The sequence below is a fragment of the Bufo gargarizans genome, chromosome 4 (assembly GCF_014858855.1).
Source record: "Bufo gargarizans isolate SCDJY-AF-19 chromosome 4, ASM1485885v1, whole genome shotgun sequence".
NCBI classification, from domain to species: Eukaryota; Metazoa; Chordata; class Amphibia; order Anura; family Bufonidae; genus Bufo; species Bufo gargarizans.
This window is the reverse complement of record NC_058083.1, coordinates 270,035,514-270,059,170: the sequence shown is the minus strand read 5'-3', so window position 1 is coordinate 270,059,170 and position 23,657 is coordinate 270,035,514. Positions and strand designations below refer to the sequence as shown.

General features: G+C 43.4%; 1 protein-coding gene across 1 annotated transcript in view; it reads right to left on the bottom strand.

The window, feature by feature from the left end:
• Positions 1-1,164: 1,164 nt before the first annotated feature.
• The window catches only part of HUNK (hormonally up-regulated Neu-associated kinase), a 51,101-nt gene continuing 28,608 nt past the window's right edge, over positions 1,165-23,657 (bottom strand). Inside the window, exons 7-9 of the mRNA XM_044291134.1 lie at positions 16,445-16,622; positions 10,944-11,133; positions 1,165-1,820 (exon numbers count right to left, since the gene is read on the bottom strand). Of these exons, the coding sequence (XP_044147069.1) occupies positions 1,165-1,820; positions 10,944-11,133; positions 16,445-16,622 (1,024 nt within the window). The remainder of the gene's footprint in view (positions 1,821-10,943; positions 11,134-16,444; positions 16,623-23,657) is intronic.

Genomic DNA, 23,657 nt, shown 5'->3' with positions numbered 1-23,657 from the left:
TATGCTTTCCTGCCTGGCCAGTAGTGTGGAATTAGAGCAGGTGTTCAGTGTGGTGTGGGGCATATTTACCCTTAAGAAAACTTGCCTTTCCTCCCCAAATGTTCAGACTAAACCTTTTTAATGATGAATCAGGTGAGGATCAACCAGGATTTCCAGACACTGGTTCCGGATGCAGCAGAATAGATAATTCTGCCACTAATGACCATACTGTAGTGTGCTGGCACACTGGAATATTGTGCGAAATGGGCTGTTACTTCTGGCCATATGCTGTTCCCAACATTCCAATGCTACCCGCCTGCTGCCTCTACTGCCATTCCTACAAAGGGGCTTCTTGGCCTACTGATATGTATATTTTACATTTTTACAAGGATATGCATACCACCGGCTCTTCCCATCACACTGCTGTTGTTGGGTTCTCCTACTACTGCGATCTGCCACCATCTTGTGCTTTATGCCACTGCTGATGCCCCCCCTCGCCACTCTCTCATGGGGCCACTATTGTCACTGTCTGGCCGTGTTCACACTAAGGTTCTTTTTTTTTTTCTTCTGACTCGTCAAATTATTATAACTATCACTTTTTTTAGAGTGTTATTTTGTTGGATAACTGTCCCTCAAATAAATGCAGTTAAAAGTCTAACATTAATTGGTTCCACAATTTAGTAAGATAAGTATTCCATAACTGTAAAGGCAAGCCATCTTGTTAGCCTACATTTCATCCACTCAGTAAATTACACTGGATTATTATTCAAATCTTAAACAAAACAATTACGGGTCTAAATACCATCCTTTTTCATTATATGTACTACCTGAGGACACTTGCATGGAATCAGATAATACTCAAAGCCATAGAGCTGTGATGGCTAACCTCCGAGACTCCAGCTGTGGTAAAACTAAAACTCCTAAGATGCCTCCTTGCTTGGCTGTTCTCAGAACTCCATAGAAATGACTGGAGCATACTGGGAGATGTAGGTTTACCACAGCTGAAGCGACTTTTTTTTGGGACAGGCAGTGTATATCCATTTAATCAACTGTCTACATTGAGACATAAAGATTCCACCAACAATCTGAAATAACATTTAGTCGGAAAATACCTATAATGATTTTATTTCAAATATTTGGTATGTTTTACTTATATCAGCACAACTATATAGGTTTTTTATTGTCCTACTTTTTGGCTGACCTTTTTTGACATGACAATAACAAAGGGAGGTTCTGTTTTGTAGTTTTCTGAGCTGGAACCAATTGAACCATGATCCTTTTAGTCTTGGTTGAATCCAACATTGGAAAAACTGGTGGTCTCATGGAATTCATGCCACTTACCATAGGACCTGTTTTTGTATTTTGTGAAGATGTAACCCAGGCAACTTTTTTTGTAAATGTGTCTCTTAGTCCAGGTTGCCTGAGCTGAGGTAGAGTGGACTGATGTGGTGTTTCAGGTACTATTTCTCTGTCATGATGTTGATGGCAAATAAATGGATCATTAACAACAGATGATTTTAGGTCTTTGAGTCTAAATTCTTTCTTTTGGGAAGGAAGAGGATCATTAACATGTCTGCTTAGAGGCATAGACTTTGCCTTCACGATATAAGAAGTAGAGGGATCATGCACCTGGTGATTTTGGACTTTGGCAGGCTGATCTGTTCTACTTAGTTCAGAATTCTGGCTTTCAGCCAATTGTGCAATATCTTCTTGATGGACCTCTTGCTGATTCAAATCTTTATTGCTTAAGGGAGTTAATCTTGTGCTTGTATCCATTTTCTGCTGCTTTGAGTAATCCGGGGGCTCCAAATAAACCATCTCTCTATCAGCAAAATTAGAAGCTAAAATTGGAATAAAAATTAAAACATTTTCTTTGAGTCAAAATGGTTTTCAGGTTTTGAGTCAGATGGCTTTCTATGGGACTGCTGGAGATAACCAAGTGCTACACTCAACTTCTCTTTGGCAGTCCCACAGAGTTCAATAGTACAATGTTCATTTTAGGACATGGTCAGATATCATAGTCAAGTATCAAAATAATGCCAATGTAACCCCTGACACCTGACCCTGACACCTGACACCTGACCTTGACACCTGACCTTGACACCTGACTCTGACACCTGACCCTCACACCTGACTCTGACATCTGAGTTTGACTTATGCTCTTCATAGGTCAGAGTCAAAGTTAGAATGAGTTATAGATATACTATGTATTTGTATGCTAAATCACACAACCAAAGTACGTCTATCGCTCAGCTTAAAGCTCCGTGCCTGCAATGCTGTAAGCTAACACATTACAGTGTTATACGAGTGCATATCTGATAGTTCAGTGGTAAAGCAATTGCCTCATACCCAGTGTTTCTGTGTTCAAAACCTCTTTAATCCACTAAAAAATTAAAAAATTTTTAAGCCCTAGATAAGAGGCAAATTTAAATGATGTGTGACGCTGATATCTGACTTCCTTCATTTGTCCGTGTCACAAACGATTTTAGGTTTACTGTGGTTTTGTATGCTACATCACATAGATGATCAAAAATCCTAAACTCATACAAGGCAAGCTGGTAGCTCAGGGGTAATGCTGTTGCCCCATGTCCAGGCTTTTTCAGTTCTAAATCCCTTTCAGCCTCTAAAAAAATGTTTACATTTTATTATGCCCTAGATAAGAGGCAAATTTAAATGATGTGTGACGCTGATATCTGACTTCCTTCACTTGTCAGTGTCGCAAACGATTTTAGGTTTACTGTGGTTTTGTATGCTACATCACATAGATGAACAAAAATCCTAAGCTCATACAAGGCAAGCCGGTAGCTCAGTGGTAATGATGTTGTCCCATGTCCAGGCTTTTGGTGTACAAAACCCCTTTCAGCCTCTAAAATTTTTTAACATTTTACTAAGCCCTAGATAAGAGTCAAATTTAAATGATGTGTGATGCTTATGTGTGACGCTGATATCTGACTTCCTTCACTTGTCAGTGTCACAAACGAAAGTGTTTATGGTTTCAAAACCCATTTCATGTTTTTAATAAAATTAATGTTTTATATTTTATAGAGCTCTATATCACAGACAAATTCAAGTGGTGTGTGATGTAAGTATTCCTTTTTTTATTTTTTTAAGAGTACATGGGTAGCACTATAGTAAATGGGGCACTAATTTACTGTATCTTCATCTATTTCCAGGTGACTGAGTTTTTTGTTTTGTTGTTGTTGTCTTGAAACAGTCACTGTACAATATACTAATGCATTGTTATTTCTTAGGAAGGAGTCTAATTATCAGATCTATAAATCACTTGATTGAAATTATTTGTCGGCATCCACACAAACATAAGCTGCAAAGATATGACCACTAGGGGTCTCACTAGTCCACTGTGGTTAGGCATGTTCCAGCTCTCCCAGCAAATACAAGCAGGAGGAAGTATGGGTGTGTTCTGGAGTAGCTGATGAGGAGACTTGCCAGATTCACTGCCTCTTGACAGATCTGCAAACCAAATTATCTTACTGTAAGTCTGCTCTCCCTCCGCTATCTTACATGGTTTATACATTGATTCACCTCGCTCAAGTGTGTATGCAGTTCCATATTAGCTAGAATCACTGTATTTTTGGGACCCCTGAAAAAGTTAATTAGTCACTGTATACAGAGCTGTGTCCTGGATTATACATATCTACTGTATATATGTGTATTATACATACTGTGTGCTATAGCTTTACCACACTGAGTTCTGCTCAGAAAGCTGATATACATATCACTGCTTTATCCACAGACACAATATATGATCATACAGATAGCAGTACTATGTGATAGCTTCTAAGTATGGAAAAAACGTGTTAATGTTATAGCTTGGAGGTTACATTAATGGCTTTGCATGTAGATATCCCAGGTTGAAGTCCCCAGAAATATATATATATTTTTTTAAACAATGATGCCGGCTCATTAACCCTTGCACTGCCGCGGTCAGCGCTGACTGCTGCACGTGCGGTATCCTGCCGGGTGCAGGGTGTCCATCAGGTCCCCGTAGTGCTGTCACTTCAGCCTGCTGTCTAGCCCTGTCAGTCAATGGGGAGGGGGGTGCAGAGCACAGGGGGTGTTACAGAGCATTGCTCAGAATATTCAGCCCCACCTCTGAGTGCTCGAATTGTTTATTTGCATATGAATAAAAACACAGATATCTCAGCATAATGAGCCCTACCAGGCAGTACGTATGGTCTAATAGGGTTGATTATGGTGACAGAGCCTCTTTAACCTCTTAAGGACACAGGGCGTACCTATACGCCCTGATGTCCGAGTCCTTAAGGACACAGGGCGAACAGGTACGCCCTATGTATTTCTGATCACCACTGCGCAGCGGGCGGTGATCGGAACGGTGTGCCTGCTGAAATCATTCAGAAGGCACCCTGTGACAATGCCGAGGGAGGTCCTGTGACCCCCCGTATTGGCAATCGCTGATAACCGCAGGTCAATTCAGACCTGCGGTTTGCAGCATTTCCGGGTTATTCGGGTCTCTAGTGACCTGATGACCCAGAATAGGAGGGTGATTGGTGGTGTAATATACACCACCAATCACCCTCCATAGATCCTGTGAGGTGGCGGTGACAGAGGGTCAGGATGAGGATCACCTGTGATTGGCTGGAGGGACAGACCTGGAGAAAAAGTCCTGGAGCTCCGCTCTACCCACCTACAGACTTCTGTGTAGGCAAGGAGAGGGGAGTCCTGTGTCGATCCCTCTGCATCCCACACAATCCGCCGCCATCCGTGGCCCCTTAGACCCCATAAAATGCTATCTGGCATATAAACATTTAGGGAGAGCTTTAGGTTAGGCAGGGATAGTGAAAAAAAAAAAGTTTTTTTGTGTGTGCAAAACACCCGGATATGAGGGTGTCTGGGGTCCACAGCACCCTGTGCAACACCCGTCCCCTCAGGGGTGCTGCAGCTGGTCCCCCCCCCCCCCGCATATTTTGGGGCGCAAGTAAATTTTTTTTATTTTTGTTGGTGCGCTGACTGTGGCCGGCACTCTTAGCCGTGAAAGAGCGTCCGGCCACTGTTAGCGCATCGTCCACTGCTTGGTACCGCTGATTAGCAAATTTTTTGGGTGTGAGCAAGGCATACGCCCAGCTGCTCTCCGACTCCGAGAGCCCCAGTGAGGATGAAGAGGGTCCCACTTTCCTGTTGTCATCCTCGTTCTCCTCATCATCTAGTGATGATGATGAGCCCCCAAGGCGGCAGAGGCGCCGCTAGGCGGAGCCAGGAGCCCCCCATACCAGGGACCCTGTGACCCACACTAGTATGAGCAGCCCTGGGGCTCGTACTAGTTTTCCGGCCCACCAGGCAAGTTCACCTGAGCCCCATACCTGTGAACTTGGCTGGAGTACCCCAGAATATTTTGAGCCCTTAATTCCAGACTTTGTTGGCCAACCAGGAATCCAGATTCGCATAGTGAGCTTCATTGAATATGACTTTATTTTTTTTTTTTTCATATTACACCACCGAGTACCCTCCAATTCTGGGTCATCGGGTCACCAGAGACCCGAATAACCGAGAAATGCTGCAAACCGCAGGTCTGAATTGACCTGTGGTTAGCAGCGATTGCCGATACGGGGGGTCACAGGACACTCCTCAGCATTGACACAGGGTGCCTTCTGAATGATTTCAGCAGGCACACTGTTCCGATCACCGCCCGCTGCGCAGTGGTGATCAGAAATACATAGGGCGTACCTGTTCGCCCTGTGTCCTTAAGGACTCGGACATCACATGTACAGGTACCCTCTGTGTCCTTAAGAGGTTAAAGAGGCTCTGTCACCAGAATAAACTCTATTAGACCATACGTACTGCCTGGAAGGGCTCATTATACTAATTATGTATGATAAATAGCTGCAGAGATATCTGTGTTTTTATTCATATGCAAATAAACAATTCGAGCACTCAGCGGCGGGGCTTAATATTCTGAGCAATGCTCTGTAACACCCCCTGTGCTCTGCAAACACCCCCCTCCCCCCATTGACTGACAGGGCTAGACAACAGTCTGACATGACAGCACCACGGGGACCCGATGGACACCCTGCACCTGGCAGGATACCGCACGTGCAGCGGTCAGCGCTGACCGTGGCAATACAAGGGTTAATGAGCGGGTATCATTGTTTTCACCAATGCCGGTGCATACAGCAGGGGTCCAATTATCAGTGACTGCCGGACCCCTGCAGCTGATCGGGAGGGAGTAGCTCCTGTGAAAAGCAGTAATCAAAGCAAAAGGTGGCTACTTTGAAGAACCTAGAATATGACATATTTTCAGTTGTTTTATTCTTTTTTGATAAGTATATAATTCCACATGTGTTAATTCATAGTTTTGATGCCTTCAGTGTGAATCTACAATTTTCATAGTCATGAAAATAAAGAAAACTCTTTGAATGACAAGGTGTGTCCAAACTTTTGGTCTGTACTGTACATGTACAGTGCTGGTATCCTACGGGTTAATGAGATATTATTTATTATAGTATATGCTATTAAAGAAAAAAAAAAAAAAGTCTTTCTGGGGACTTCAACCTGGGATATCTACATGCAAAGCCATTAATGTAACCTCCAAGCTATAACATTACCACATGGTTTTTCTATACTTAGAAGCTATCACATAGTACTGTGATCTGTATGATCATATATTGTGTCCGTGGATAAACCAGTAATATGTATATCAGCTTTCTGAGCAGATCTCAGTGTGGTGAAGCTATAGCACACAGTATGTATAATACACATATATACAGTAGATATGTATAATCCAGGACACAGCTTTGTATACAGTGACTAATTAACTTTTTCAGGGGTCCCAGAAATACAGTGATTCTAGCTAATATGGAACTGCATACACACTTGAGAGAGGTGAATCAATGTATAAGCCATGTAAGATAGCGGAGGGAGAGCAGACTTAAAGTAAAATAATTTGGTTTCCAGATCTGTGAAGAGGCAAGTCTCCCCATCAGCTACTCCAGAACATGCCCACACTTCCTCCTGCTTGTATTTGCTGGAAGAGCTGGAACATGCCTAACCACAGTGGACTAATGAGACCCCTAGTGGTCATATCTTTGCAGCTTATGTTTGGGTGGATGCCGACAAATAATTGCAATTAATTGATTTACAGATCTGATAATTAGACTCCTTCCTAAGAAATAAGATTGTACAGTGACTGTTTCAAGACAACAAAAAACAAATAAAACCTCAGTCACCTGGAAATAGATGAAGATACAGTAAATTAGTGCCCCCCTTTACTATAGTGCTGCAAATGTACTCTTAATAAAATAAAAAAGGACTACTTACATCACACAGCACTTGAATTTGTCTCTGATATAGAGCTCTATAAAATATAAGTTTTATTAGAAGCCTTAAAGGGGTTTTGAACCCATGAACACTACATGCAAAGCAAGTGTCTTACCACTGAGCTATAGATTTAGACACCAAACATGGTGATTTTTTTGATCTATGAGATGTAGTATAGCAAAAAACAGTAAACCTAAAATCGTTTGTGACACTGACAAGTGAAGGAAGTCAGATATCAGCGTCACACATCATTTAAATTTGCCTCTTATCTAGGACTTAATAAAATGTAAAAAATATTTAGAGGCTGAAAGGGGTTTTGAACTCAGAAAGCCTGGACATGGGGCAACTGCATTACCACTGAGCAACCAGCTTGCCTTGTATGAGCTTGTGATTTTTGTTTATCTATGTGATGTAACATAAAAAACCACAGTAAACCTAAAATCGTTTGTGACACTGACAAGTGAAGGAAGTCACACATCATTTAAATTTGCCTCTTATTTAGAGCTTAATAAAAATGTAAACATTTTTTAGCGGCTTAAAAGGGTTTTGAACACAGAAACACTGGGTATGAGGCAATTGCTTTACCACTGAGCTATCAGCTATGCGCTCATATACCACTGTAATGTGTTAGCTTACAGCATTTTAGGCTGAACAATAGACGTACTTTGGTTGTGTGATTTAGCATGCAAATACAAAGTATATCTATAACTCATTCTAACTTTGACCCTGACCTATGAAGAGCATAAGTCAAACTCAGATGTCAGAGTCAGGTGTGAGAGTCAGCGTCCGGTGTCAGAGTCAGCTATCAGGGTCAGGTGTCAGGGTCAGGTGTCAGGGTCAGGTGTCAGAGTCAGGTGTAAGAGTCAGGTGTCAGGGTCAGGTGTCAGAGTCAGCTATCAGGGTCAGATGTCACATTGGCATTATTTTGATACTTGACTATGATATCTGACCATGTCCTAAAATGAACACTGTACAATAGAGCTGCAGTGTGCATTCATTGATATTGCGCCATTCACTGGGGGGGACTTAGGGACTCTTATTCCCCTGAAGATGGGGGTTCCAACTCTCAGACCCAAACCAATGAGATACATCTCACCTATGCTGTGGATTGGTAATAAGTTATGTTGGTTTAACCCCTTTAAAGCTAACAAGCAAAAAGAAAGAGTAGGAACTAATGTAATATCTTTTTATTATATATGTATTAATAAAAAGAAGAATTCTCCCATACAAATCCAGGAAGTGAAGGAATCCTGCTAGCATGAGACACTCAATTCGACAATATTATATATACTACACATGAGTGTCCTCTACCTCATTGTACCAACAGTGTTTGATCCTATGCTATATAGCTGTATACCCACTATCTGGTGCACCTACTACATCTTTTAATGGAGTGTTCTGGGCTCCAGACATTGATGACCTATCAATATCAGATCGATTAGGGTCAGAAACTCAGCACAAATTATTTAAAAATTTAATTTGTCTGCTTCGACAAATTTTACCGAAAAATTTGCTTTGTGACAAATTACTTTGTCACAAAGCACATTACTTTGTAAGTAGTGGGTACAATGACAGGGAGTGGCGATTGCACCAGTCCTCGTCATTGTACCCCTCAGATGCTGCGTTCAAAGCTGATAGCGGCATCTGACAGTAATAACACAGTGTGTAATTAAATAAATAAATTCAAATCATACTTACCTTATCCATTTCCTTGCAAAGAGCCAGAGGCCAACATCTTGATTGAAGTTTTAGCATAAAATCTCGCATTGCTCGTGATGACATCATCACGTCGGCTGGCATGGTGACATGATACATCCATCGCGCACGGGATTTCATGTGAGATCTTCAAGCACGATGGCGCGGCTGGCCCGTCGTAAGCAAATTAATCAGTTAAGTATGATTTATTTTTTTACACTATTTCAGGTTAAATCAATTTGCTACCACGAAGCACAAAGAAATTCTGCTTTGCGGTGAATCAGGTTTATCTTGAAATTCGTAGCAAAGTCCACTTTGTGGACTTCAATTTGCTCAACACTACTCAGCACCTCCACCAATCAGCTGTTCATTGCAGAAACGGGTTCCTAAACTACCACTTTGAATGGAACAGGAGGCACAGCTTCATTCAAAATGTTCTGGTCGTGCTGGGTTACTGCAACTCAGCTTCCATTTCCTGTGCTTCTGAACAAATGATTGTGTGGGTTGTTTTTGGGGATTCACCAACTAAATAATGATAACCTATCCTGAGGGTAGTAGTAAAAATGAATATATAGAGCAGCACTTCCATACTTTCTTGACTCAATTCAGATTACTTCTCCGCTACACAGGCTAGTGTAGATAGTGGATAGTGGAGGATCCGATCATGTGACTGTGGTGGAGTCATGTGACCAAGTGGAGGAGCAGGGAGCGATGCGCTCTGAACAATGCATGAAGGCTTGGTAGAGCGGCCGGTCGGACCTCAATGAAAACTGGTAAGAAAGCTAGACGCGCTCTTACTGAGACATGTGCAGTCAAGGATTGGAGACGCCAAGCAGTGTGTGCACGTGGGAGATGCTCATTGGTGGAATAGGTTCCTTGTTAATTGGATATAGGTGCACAAGTTTGTTGATTACCCGCGGATATGATCCCATTGGTAGTTTTTCAAGTGGGGGTGGAGGTTTAACAGATACCCATTGTGATTGGTGATGTGTGAACCAGAGGGGGTGACATGTATGGTATAAATGTTTGTAGTAAGCACTGTGTACTGAGCTTGACAAAGACTACATCGTAGTCGTAACGTTGCTGGTTTTATGAGTCATTTTTGTACTTATATCATGGATTAACAACAAATAAAGAAGTAATAGAGAATAATGCTGCTGTCATCTATTAATTCAACGTTCATCCTGAGGATAGGTCATCAATATCTGGAGCATGGAAACCTTTTAAACTTTTGACTAGAAAGGTAAGATAAAAAAAAGTATTGGTGCATTTTAGTTTTGGCTTGCACAAAGAATGTTGGCTAATCTTAGGGTACTTTCACAATAGTGTTTTTTGAATCCGGCAAGCCGTGAACAAACAGAAAGCCTTTTTTACTGGATCCGCCTCATCCGGTATAATCCAGAATACTGGATCCGGTATTTAAAGATCAAAAGAAAAAACAGCACCTCCTATGTCCCGATGCATGCGCAGACCGGAAAACCGGATCCGGCATTTTCTGGAACACTTGGTACATCTCTATAGTGTGGTATTGTTTCGGGATTTTGGCCAGAAAAAATACCGCAGCATGTTGCGGTATTTTGGCCGGTCAAATACCGTACAAGAGACAGAATGGAAGACATCCTGATGCATACTGAACGGATTGCTTTCCATTCAGAATGCATTAGGATAAAAAGGATGCGTTTTTTTTTCCGGTATTGAGACCCTTTACTGGATTTCAATACCGGAAAAGAATAACGCTAATGTGAAAGTATCCTTAGCTGTGTTCTGCTGTCTCACTGTTTGGTAAAGTCAGGCATGTATCAAGCAAAGGTTTTGTTTCCCTCACATGTGGTTCTTCATGTGTTTCACCAGGTAACATGTGAAATGTACCTAGCAGGTAACCAGGCAGCAGGGTCTGATGCTAAACTTGCTTGATAGACCTCCAACCCTTTTGATAAAATTACAGACACTGTGAATTACATTGTTATAGAATATACCTTTTTGAAGATTTTCTTGATTGTCTAAAGTTATTGCAATTTCATCTTCCTGAATTGCTTCACAGAAAGCTGGACTTTTCTTGAATGTTTTGCTTGTTTTTTCCAAAATGTTTTCATCAAGGTTTATACTGTCTTGCTCTTCAGTAAAATTGCAATGTTCTCTCTTATATTTTTCATCTGGTATGTCATTCTGTGAATGCAGAAACAAAATATTTGGTATTTCAGCTTAAAGCTATCTAAGGGGCTGTTCACGTCACACTTTTGCCCAACGTTTAACATGTACATTGGAAAACCTCATGACAATCATGTTAAACTTGTCTATAGGTCTCCATTTGTTAGATGGAGGTAAAAAGAGTATCCTTTTGCCCTCTGTCTCTCTGCTGTCAGTATAATGCAAAAAACATAACATGGAATAGCGCAGTACACAGAACTATTTCATCCTGTAGTGTCTTTTAAAAGAACATATCCATTTATTGGCGACCATAATAGCCTATTGGTGATGAATGCCACTGTGTGCCATCCTTCACTAGCCTTTGCTAAACGGATGGCTCAGAGAGCTCCTATGATGTCACTGCTCATATATGGACAATTATAAAAGAAACTCCCTGAGGCAGACAGCAAAGGGTTAATTGTAAGTACTTCAAGGGTTTGTCCGGGTTCAGAGCTGAACCTGGATATATCCTCTTCTTCACCCAGTCAGCCCCTCTGCCATGAATTGGGCAGGGCAAGGGCTTTTTCGGCAGATCCTGTGATGTACCGGGCTATGCTAGGCGGAGGATTTAGCACTGGGCGTGCTTTAGCACTTTCCTAACTTGTAAAATTGCTAGGCCAGCACTAAAGCATGCTCATTAGTGCTGATGATGTCACCAGAAACACTTCTAGGTGGAAGCCTCCACCTAGCAGTGTAAAAATGTAAACAAAAAAGCCCTTGCCCTACGCAATAAAGCGCAGGGCAAGGGAGAGCATTGGAGCATAAAATGGTGGGGGATAAAGGAGATATGTCCGGGCCCGGATAACCATTTTAACTGTTCCGCCTGGGCTGATTTAACTGAATGTTAGCAGCTAGAAGCATACAACTAGACTGACAGCTGGCCTTCCATTCTGTGACTTTCATAGAAAAAGAAAATGACAGCATTAGCCCAAGATAAGCGGAGATATCACTGTTAGAAATCAAGTCGGGAAAAATTGTTTGAATGCCAGCTTTCAAATAATACAAAGCCCATTTCTCAAGCTGCTACCAAACCAGAGATATGAGAAGTTAAAGCAGTGTACTGACCCACATAATAAAATGATGTTGTTTTTGCTACACAATGAATGCCGTAAATAAATTCTACAAAATAATTTAATAATAATAATGCTGTTTTTCATCTTTCTCCCTAAAAATTTAATATTAACTACACCATATATGCCCCATAAATAGTTCCTAAAAAACCTATATAACTAATCCTGCAAAATAAAATAAAAATTTAGAAGAAAAAATTAAAACGGGGGAAAATAATATCAGTCCTTAAGGCTAAAATTAATTATCTCACTTAGGGGTTAAAAATGCTATTTTGTCCCCTGAGGTGTGTCCCAACATACTGCAGGCACACATTAAAAATCTACAATGAAAAAGTTACATTTTTGGGAGGGTTTTTTCAATTTTAATGTGACTGTTAGGAGGTTAAAATGGCAACCCTGCTGACAAGGAGAGTTGCAATCTACTGTTCTCCTACTGGCTGGGCTATGTAGGATTCCAATGAGGATTTGTATCTTCTCTGTCCTTCTGTGTACCTGAGTGTCCTTTACAATATATCAATATATGGACAGATGCTTAGATGGCAGCAACCAGAGGACGGAGGAGATATAAATCCTCATGTCCCTATAGACTATGTTTGCAAGTGGGGTGGCTTGCTAGCTGAGACGAGTGAGCAGTTAGAGCCTAAAAGGCAGTTCAGCAGCTCATGAGAGCTGCCTGAGGAAAGGGTTAACTGAGGAAAGCATCTGCACACAGTGCACTTGGGAGGAGGGAACATATGAGGTAGCTCAATATAAATTTTATATTGAATAAACTACAACTGAACCTAATCAAGTGTAAGTCTTATTGAAGATTACATCAGAGATTTCAAACAAAGGTTATGCTTTATACTGTATAAAAGCCTCTGTCAGCATGATCAACCCTATTTAACTAGGGTAAGGCTGATCATGCTGAATAAAATGATACCTTTTTTTTTCTATGTGATAAACATCTTTAGAGATAGCTACGTTTTTATTCATATGCAAATGTGCATGTGGGAGCACCAGTGGGTGGGGCTTAATCCTTGGAGCACTGACTTTGTAATACCGCCTGTGTTCTGGACACTCCCTCTCCATTGATTGACAGGTCTAGAAATCAGCATGCTGAGGGCAAAGCTGTGCCTAGAGTTGTGTCCTACCATATACATATCATATACAGTGCTTACTGTAGCCTTACCACTTTGATATATGCTTAGAAAGCTAATATACATATTACTGCTTTATTCACAGGCACACTATATAATTATAAAGAAACCAGACAAAAGAAAGGTTTCATTTAATCAGCATGATCAACCTGACCAGGCCACATGCCTGGTTTAATACCGTTGACAGATGCTCAAGCATAACCTTTGTTTGAAATCTCCCTGTAGGACTTACACTTGATTATGTTCAATTTTAGTTTATTCAAAATAAAAGTTACATTGAGCTAGCTAATATTCAACATTAATATACATGTTGAGGGTGTCCACTACATTTAGTACACAAATATTCATTTGTTAAAGGGTTGGGCTAAGTTTTGCAGTTATTCCTTATCCACAGGATAGAAAATAACTAACATCGCTGGGAGTCCGACTGCTGGGACCTCCAATGATCCCGATCCTAAGTCCCAGGTTGGACCCCAAGCAAGCAGTTAGTTATTCCCTATCCTGTATATAGGGGATCATTTTAAGCTTGGCACAACCCCTTTAAGGATTGTTGGATTGTTTTACGCATTTAAGAATATTTTTTATCTTTATTAGTTCTTGAGGGGTGTGCAGTCACCTGTTTATAATTTTATTTGCTTTGCTATTATAACTTTGTTCCTAATAATCAACTGATAACTATTTTATGATGCATTCTATAAATCTTTCTAAAAATCTGTACCAGCAAGCGATGCCTTTGATCAGTCATGTAATTTTGCGTAGAGTCTGAACATGGCACTGTAGAAGGAGATAACCTTTCACTGGGCTGTATTGCTTACCAAAAAAAGCAATTGTTAACACCACTTCAGGGTATGCTATACTATACATATTGGGGGATATTTATCAAACTAGTGTAAAGTAGAACTGGCTTAGTCGCCCATAGCAACCAAGCAGATTCCACCTTTCATTTTTGACAGCTCTTTTGGAAAATTAAAGGTAGAATCTGGTTGGTTGCTATGAGCAACTAAGCCAGTTCTACTTTACACCAGTTTGATAAATCTCCCCCATTGTATGCATTTAACAAATATTAAGAAAACTGGTTTTCAGAGCTGCTATTTCTTATGTCTGTAATTATATTTTTTAGCCACGTGCACTAAGATGCTAAAGCATAGTTTGACATGGTATCACTAACTTTTGCTATAAAATTATCGAATAAGAGTCTGAAGTAGGCTACAAACATATTAGGGAAATAATTATTTGCAAACACAGTAACAATCAACTTTAATGAATGCATTTTAGTCAGAAGGATCCTTGTAAAGTTAGTAATAGAATCAAGTGAATCATTACAAGCACCCATGAAAAGCTATGAGGTTTCAATGTAATACTTGTGAAGGCTAGCAATGATGAGAGAATCGAAGTCCAAGAAGTTCAATCCGAATTTCAGGGAAAACTCAATTCTCTGTGAATTTCTTCGCGCTTCGTGGTAGTGAATCGATGGAGGCCTCTGGCTCTTTGCTAGCAAATGGATGACTTAAAGGGCTTCTGTCAGCCCACTAAACCCTTTTTTTTTTTTCCGTTAATATTAATCCCTACACTGCAAGCTCCCTGTACATATGCTAAATATTAATTTTCGTTCAGTAGATATTGTTAAAAATCAAGTTTTATCATATGTAAATTACCTTGCTACCAGCAAGTAGGGCGGCTACTTGCTGGTAGCAGCCGCATCCTCCTCTCATCATGACGCCCCCTCCGCCGTTTGAGTGACAGGGCCAGGGAACGGGTTCGTTCTCTGCTGGCCCTGTTCGAATTCAAAATATCGCGCCTGCGCCGTACCTTTCTTTAATCGGTGCAGGCGCACTGAGAGGCGGCCTCTCTCCCGGCCGCTCCATCCTCAATGCGCCTGCGCCGGGTGTGGATGTGACGTCATCGGCGCAGGCGCACTGAGAGGCGGCCTCTCTCCCGGCCGCTCCATCCTCAATGCGCCTGCGCCGATGATGTCACATCTACACCTGGCGCAGGCGCATTGAGGATGGAGCGGCCGGGAGAGAGGCCGCCTCTCAGTGCGCCTGCACCGATTAAAGAAAGGTACGGCGCAGGCGCGATATTTTGAATTCGAACAGGGCCAGCAGAGAACGAACCCGTTCCCTGGCCCTGTCAATCAAACGGCGGAGGGGGCGTCATGATGAGAGGAGGATGCGGCTGCTACCAGCAAGTAGCCGCCCTACTTGCTGGTAGCAAGGTAATTTACATATGATAAAACTTGATTTTTAACAATATCTACTGAACGAAAATTAATATTTAGCATATGTACAGGGAGCTTGCAGTGTAGGGATTAATATTAACGGGGGAAAAAAAAAAGGGTTTAGTGGGCTGACAGAAGCCCTTTAAGCATGATTTAATTTTTATTTTATTTATTTTACATTGTGTTATTATTGTCAGATGCCGCGATCAGCTGCTCCTTGTCATTGCACCCACTACTTACAAAGAAATGCGCTTTGTGTCATAAATCAAATGTTTTAGTAAAATTAGGCGAAGCAGGCAAATAGAATTTTTGAATACTTCGCTTATCTCTAGAGACCAGGTATGAGGAAGAGAGGACTAGCTACAAAGAGATGTTCTTTGTACGTGCTTTTTGCTCCAGTGTATTGATGAAGGTCCCAACTATGGGATCCCTTAAAGTGACAATCAAGAACAGTTTTCCTGGGGTAAAAATTATCGCAAGACGTCTTTGCTAAAGTGTAATGTGTAGTAGGATGATTTGCAAACTATAAAAACAAATAAAACTTTTTGCCTGTTGCTGTAACCATCAAGAATAGTGCATCTGCCAAGAGGTGCAAGTACCATGAAGTGTATTGTGCCTTGTAGTGTTGTGTTTTAATCATTGGGCCTGCATTCTCTGTGACAGAGAAACTTTAACCACCATGCTAGCTGCCTGAATCCTGAGTAAATGCCTGCTACTGTTGAAGTTTCTGAGTCTTTGTCTTCATTAAGTCATCCTTGAGTTGGGCTCCAAGATCACAAAGGCCAATACATTTTAAAAACAAAATATTACATGTTTTTCATCAGTTTTAACTTCTTTATTATTTACATATGTAAAAACTTTACCTGTAAGAATTCAAATTCCATTTGGTGCTTGTTGATTTTCTTTAGAAGTAAGCAATAGGATGCCAATATTGGAGATGGCTTGTTATTTACTAGAATATTGGTCATTTCAGAAATTTTGACGTTCATGGTGGTACTCATGTATTTCAAAACAATGGAATTTAATTCATCAGGACGAAGTCTGTGATACACAAACACATAATTAGAGGAATTACACGGTTTGCCAAAAATACAGTCACCCCTGTACTCCATTCTGGTAAAGAGAGTGATGTAAGGAATAAAATTTTATTTGACAAAAGATAAAAAATATGCATTTGATTTTAATTATGTATACACTGTAGGAAGGTACAAGGGGTCATCATTGATGGTAGGTATGTGTCACTGAGGTTCTTGGCCGGTATTTTCATGTGTTAGCGGCAGCTAATGCTGATTGCCACTTTTGCTATTTAGCATGGCTGTAAATAGCTGATTCAGGACGGCTCTTATTGGGAGTAGTCAAAGTGCTGGGTGGGTGACTGCTCCCCACGTTCCAGGCTGGGTTTTGACAGCACCTGGCTATCCTTAAAAAGGCAGCTGGGCTCAGCAGCAGAGAACGCCCTGTGTGTTGTGATCTGAGCCCTGTGCTGGACTGAAAAGCTGAGACCCGTGGTGTTTGGAGAGCATGCCACTTAAGGCCTGCATTTAGACTGCTGGAGGTAGAGCTGCCGACAAGGTGTTGTTTTTTTGCTGTGCATGAACTTTCAGCCTGCTGAGTATACTGGCTGAAAAGTCAGGGTCGTGTGCATCCATGGAGACTTAAGGACTATTCCACCTCCCTGGTGTCTCTGTCCACAGTGGCTGGCAGGCTGGACCCATGAGGTGGCTGTCACCACCAATTCACATTATGAACTTATAATTGGGAGAGACTTCCCGGGTTTCCCGGCACTGTGGCCTGATACGAAGGTTACCGATACCCTTGAGAGTGGCATAACCCCAGTAGAGTGGCCTTACTCAGGGGGGAGGCCAGAACTCTGGGAACTGATGTTTCTTTGTTTTGTGGTTGATCAGCAGATGCTGTATTGGGTAAACCAACTACAGGGTGAGCATGTTGGAGGTGCCCAAGGCGTATTGCAAGCTTGTGTTGGAGCTATCCCACAAACATGTTCTTGGGGGACACCAGGGATGGCAGAAAACGCAGGACCGGATACTGCAGCAGTTTTACTGGCCCGGTGTGTTCAGAGATGTGGAAGAATTCTGTAAGTCTTGCCCAACCTGCTAGATAACTAGCCCCCAGCCACATTTCCGTAGTCCCCTGGTACTTCTCCCGAATATCGAGGTTCCATTCGAGCGACTCCCTATGGATCTCATAGGCCCAGTACTGAAGTCCACTAGAGGGCACCAACACATCTTGGTCGTCCTAGACTATGCCACTTGGTACCCTGAGGCAGTGCCCCTGCGACATACATCGGCCAATCTCATATCTAAGGAGTTAATGGAGATGTTTTCCCGAGTGGGGCTACCTAAAGAGGTTCTGACCAACCAAGGAACCCCTTTTATGTCAAAGGTCATGAGGGAGCTCTGTGAATTACTGCACATAAAACAGCTACGGCCTGGTAGAAAGGTTTAATCAAACATTAAAAAACATGTTAAAAAGAGTGGTGTCTAAGGATGGAAGGGATTGGGACCTTCTTCTGCCCTATCTCATGTTCGCAGTGCGAGAAGTGCCCCAGGCTTCTACTGGGTTCTCGCGGTCTGTTGGACATAGCCAAAGAGGTGTGGGAACAACAACCCACACCATACAAACGTGTAATTGAATATGTCACCCAGATCCAAGGGCGGATAGAGACAGTGTTGCCCCTTGCTAGGGAACATATTGCAGCAGCCCAGTGAGCCCAGAGTAGGGTCTATATTCGGCAGACTCGGGTCCGGATCTTTAACCTGGGAGATTGGGTTTTGGTTCTGGTACCGACGGTCGACAGTAAGTTCCTGGCTAGGTGGCAGAGACCCTATAAAGTACTCCAAAAATTTGGTGAGGTAAACTACAAGGTACACCAGCCAGGGTGGCGAAATCTAGAAAAGGTGTACCATGTGAATTTACTTAAACCTTGGGAAGATAGGGAGACCAGTACAGACGACAGTCCGCGGCTGGGATTTCTAGGGGAAGAGGTTCCAACCCCATGGTCTGATACAATGGAAGCAGTTGCCACAGTGAAGATTGCTGACAGCCTTTACTCTAAACAGACGCAGGAGGCCAGGGAGTTTGTCAGCAGGAACAAAGACGTATTCTCGGACCTCCCTGGACACACTTCTATCATCCAACATAACATTGTCACTGAGCCTCAGGCCAGAGTCTGATTGAAACCATACCGGGTTCCCGAGGCTCGGCGACAAGCCATCTCGGAAGAAGTGCAGCTAATGCTACAACTAGACGTAATTGAGGATTCCAAAAGTAAATAGGCCAGTCCAATAGTCTTGATTCCCAAGCCAGACGGGACGTTATGGTTCTGTAACGATTTCCACAAACTAAATGAGATTTCCATATTTCATGCGTATCCCATGCCTCGGGTGGATGAGCTTATTGAGAGGTTAGGGCAAGCCCGGTATTTTTATGTTTTGGGCCTCACCAAAGGGTACTGGCAGGTACCATTAATGGAGGTTGCCAAAGAGAAAACTGCCTTAATCACACCAGAAGGGCTGTATCAGTATAAGGTGTTACCCTTTGGTCTGCACGTTGCCCCCGCCACCTTTCAACGGCTCATGGACATTGTGCTGCGTCCACACCGTCAGTACGCTTCGGCTTACCTGGATGATATTGTCATCCACAGTACCAACTGGGAAAGTCACCTAACCAAGGTACAAGCTGTAGTTGAGACAAAATACCTGGGGTATGTCATTGGGCATGGAGTCATCAAAACCCAAGAGAACAAAATAAAGGCAATACAGAATTGGCCCCGACCTGTCACTACTAGGCAAGTAAAGTCGTTCCTTTGAATGGTGGGCTATTATATGAGGTTTGTCCCCCAATTTGCCATGGTGGCCTTACCCTTGACATGGCTCTTGAAGGGACGAAAGTTCACTTGGATGATCAGGCGGAAAAGGCTTTCTCCGCTTTGAAGTCAGCCCTGTGTGGGTCCCCGGTTTTGATGACGCCCGACTTCAAAAGGGAGTTTATAGTACAGACTCGGTCTCGGTGGCTGTACTGACTCAGGAAGGGGAGGAGCATCCCATTGTCTTCCTCAGCCATAAGCTTACCCCAGCCCAAACCAGGTGCAGTATAGTGGAGAGAGAATGCCTGGCTATCAAGTGGGCACTAGACTCTCTCCGCTACTATTTGTTGTTGAGAAAGTTCCGCCTGGTGACTGACCACTCCCCTCTCAAATGGATGAGCCCGGCCAAGGATAGAAATGCATGGGTCACCCGGTGGTTTCTCTCTTTACAGAACTTTAAGTTTTTGGTGGAACACAGGGCAGGCCGGTTAAAGGGAAACGCGGATGCCCTGTCCCGGGTATACTGTCTAGTGTGTGTTCACCCCCTCAGGGTTGAACAAAGGGGGGAGGTATGTAGGAAGGTACAATGGGTCATCATTGATGGTAGGTATGTGTCACCGAGGTTCCTTGCCTCGGTGAAGTAAGAGTCGGTATATTCATGTGTCAGCAGCATCTAATGCTTATTGACACTTTTGCTATTTAGTATGGCTGTAAATAGATCCAGGAACGCTCTTATTGGGAGTAGTCAAAGTGCTAGGTGACTACTCCCCACGTTACAGGCCGGGTTTTGAAAGCACCTGACTGTTCTTAAAAAGGCATCTGGGATCAGCAGCAGAGAACGCCCTGTGTGTTGTGATCTTAGCCCTGTGCAGGGCTGAAAATCTGAGACCCAAGTGTTGGGAGAGCAGGCCACCTAAAGCCTGCATTTAGACTGCTGGAGGCAGAACCGCCAACAAGGTGTTGTTTTTTGTTATGCATGAACTTTCTATTCAGTGTGAACAAACACCAACCCTGCAAAGAGTGATTTTTGTTTGACCTTATGTGTGAATAAACACGGACATTTGAATTACGAACTTGTACTGTACTGTCTCTGTACTGCACCCGCTTATCCCAACTACCAGAGAGAATCCCCACAACACCTTTAGATCATTAAGTATAAAATATGTTCAGATGGGCGCATGCGCGAGGCTCGCATGGCGGACGTGTTCCCCTGAGCTCCGCTCCTAGCACTGAACTGTACCCTCATTTAGCGCTGATTCGTCGGCTCCACGGGCTTGACTCTTCATGCAAAGGACCCCTATGATGACCCGCAACAAGGGGAGGACAAAATCGATGGGAACACCCGCGCCTTCTCAGACCTTGCCGGAGCTCTTCAGGAACTTAGGCCGTGGCAATATGGCGGACCCAGCCACAGCACCCAGGAGCCCTGCGTCCTCAGAGGCCAGCATTGCCTCACAGCCCTCGGACATACAGGACCCAGGTCAGGCTGAACTTTATAAGAATATTGCTTCCCTATTCCGCTCAGCACTGTCCCAAGCAGTGGACGAGTTTTCCCGCCGGATTCACAACCTGGGCACCCGGGTCTCTGACTTGGAGACACGCACCGATGATTTATCGGATGCCCTACATGCTGACAAAGCGGATATAATATCTCAAGCTGCCCAGATTGCAGCATTGGAACTCAAATTGGAGGACCTGGAAAATAGAACCAGGAGGGGCAACCTCTGGATCAAGGGCCTGCCTGAAATCTTTACTGACCTCCCGGCCACTTTGTCGGCGCTGTTCCAGGCCCTGCTGCCGCAAACAGAACCAGCGAGACTCCTGATGGATAGGGTTCACAGAGCCCTAGGGAGACCTCGCCCAGATGCCTCACCAAGGGATGTTATCCTAAAATTTCATCATCCAGGTACTCGGGATCTAATTTTGGCGGCTGCCCGCAATCTCACTGAACTTCCCGGTGTACCCTCATCAGTGCATCTGTATGCCGACCTGGCTCCCTCCACTCTCCGCAGACGAAGGGATATGAGACCGGTGACCTCGGCCTTGCAAAACGCCCAGGTGCGGTACAAGTGGGGATTTCCTTTCTCCCTCTCGTTTCGACTGAACTCTCGGGATCATACAATCCACACACCCAAAGAGGGAATCGAGATCCTTCGGAAGGCGGGGATGCCATGCGATCATGATCCAGCTCCAGAAGCCGCCTCAGAACCGCAACTTCCAGCCAGGATCTGGAGGAAGGTGCCCTCATCATCGCGGAAACCGGCTTCTCCGCCACCGGTTTAGGTCTGGGACTTCTGCTCCTGATCATTCTAACTTGCTGTGACGTCCAGACTGTCGTTATTTTCCCAACGAATCCGACCCTTACCCCTTTTCCCGTCCCTAATGTTGTGGGACACTATCCTTCTTTTATAGTCCCTTCATTATTGGCTGATATTTCCCCAAACATTAACATCTAGCAGGGACTCGGCGTGAAGGACTGTCATGTTTGACCCCATGTTTGGGTTCTTTAGGCTGGGTTGGGAGACTCAAGCCTGTTTAGGCTTAATTCCATATTGTTTTGTATGTTTGCAATTTCTTTTAATCTTTTCCTTTTTTTCCTTTTTTTTTTGTTTTTATCACTGTATCAGGGGAGACGATTGTGCTGCTTTGGTGTTCAGGTGGCGGTCAGAGGTGGCACTCCTGTGGCGGATCACTCGGGCTTGCCTTGCCTTCCCTACATCCTCCTTATTATCCTACCATGTGTAAGTTCCTTTGACACAATGTGAGGGGATTTAACTCTCCCAGAAAACGTAAGTCGGCCTTCTCTAATTACATCAAACATGCACCTGATGTGATCTGCCTACAGGAGTCCCACTTCACGCCCACCTCTCATCCTAAATACTTCATCCACACTATTCGCGTTTCTACTCATCTACTTATGTCTCGAAAAGTAGGGGGGCTATTATACTATTGCGTAACTCCTTCCCTTTTACTCTACAGAGTTCTATGGTTGATCCCAATGGAAGATATGTCATTCTCCTAGGCATGTATAGGGAAGAGACCCTGTGTATTGTAAATGTGTATGCACCTACTGAGGACCCTATTCCCTTCTTTGCTTCTATGCACTCCATTATTGCGCCCCTCACGTACCACAAGATACTGTGGTGTGGTGACTTTAATTTTGTGCCCAACCCTGTTCTCGACAGATCCGCCCCCCGGCCCAACCGCGCCCTTTATCCCATAATGTTAAAATTAAACATGTACTGGAATCCCTGTCCTTGGCGGATACCTGGAGGGAGCACAATGGCCCCCAAAGGGGATATACCTACTATTCTCCTTCTCATCAACTTTATACCCGGATTGATTTAATCCTAGCTTCCTCCTCTTGCCTCCCCTCACTAGCTTATTCCAGACATATTGTATCCTCACTGTCGGATCATGACATGGTCATAGCCGATTTCACATTTGCCAATAGCTCTAATACTCCTCTTGCCTGGCGCCTGAATGAGTCATAGCTGACCCATCCGGCTGTGTTTGGTGCGCTATTAGATGAACTTAAACAGTTCTTTATGTTGAATGACACGCCGGTACTGATCCTATGAACCTGTGGTTGACCCACAAGGCCTTCATGCGGGGCAAGCTCATTCAGGTAGCATCAAGACTTAAAAAAGACAGATCTTCAGCTCAAGTCACCCTGGAGTCTAGATTGGCTAAACTAGTGAGGGCTCATCAGCAAACCCCATCCCTTTACCTACTGAAGGAAATAATACCCTACTTTCAAACAATACAGAAAAAGCACTCCGCTGGACTTCCTCCTACTATTACAAATATGCTAACAAACCTGATAAGATGTTGGCTCGCCAACTTAAAGCCACGCAGAGAATAAATCAAGTCTACCAAATCCGTACACGGACTGGTAGAACCACCACTCACCCAGACATCATTTATGACACCTTCCAATCCTTCTATAAGCAACTATACTGCAGAGCACAATGGTGACCCCAGCAACAGGGCGGACGACTTCCTTTCTCCCATTCCCCTTCCTAGGGTCTCTTCTGCTGCATTGGCAGAACTTAATAGCCCCATTACAGCGGAGGAAGTGACCTATTCAATCAAAGCCCTGAAACTGGGAAAAGCCCCAGGCCCAGATGGCTATACAGCACTTTATTTAAAAAAAAATTCAGACCAATTAATCCTTTTCATTACTAAATACTGTAATCATCTGCTACAGGGCTCCACACCCCCAGCCGAGTTCCTAGCGGCCAAAATAA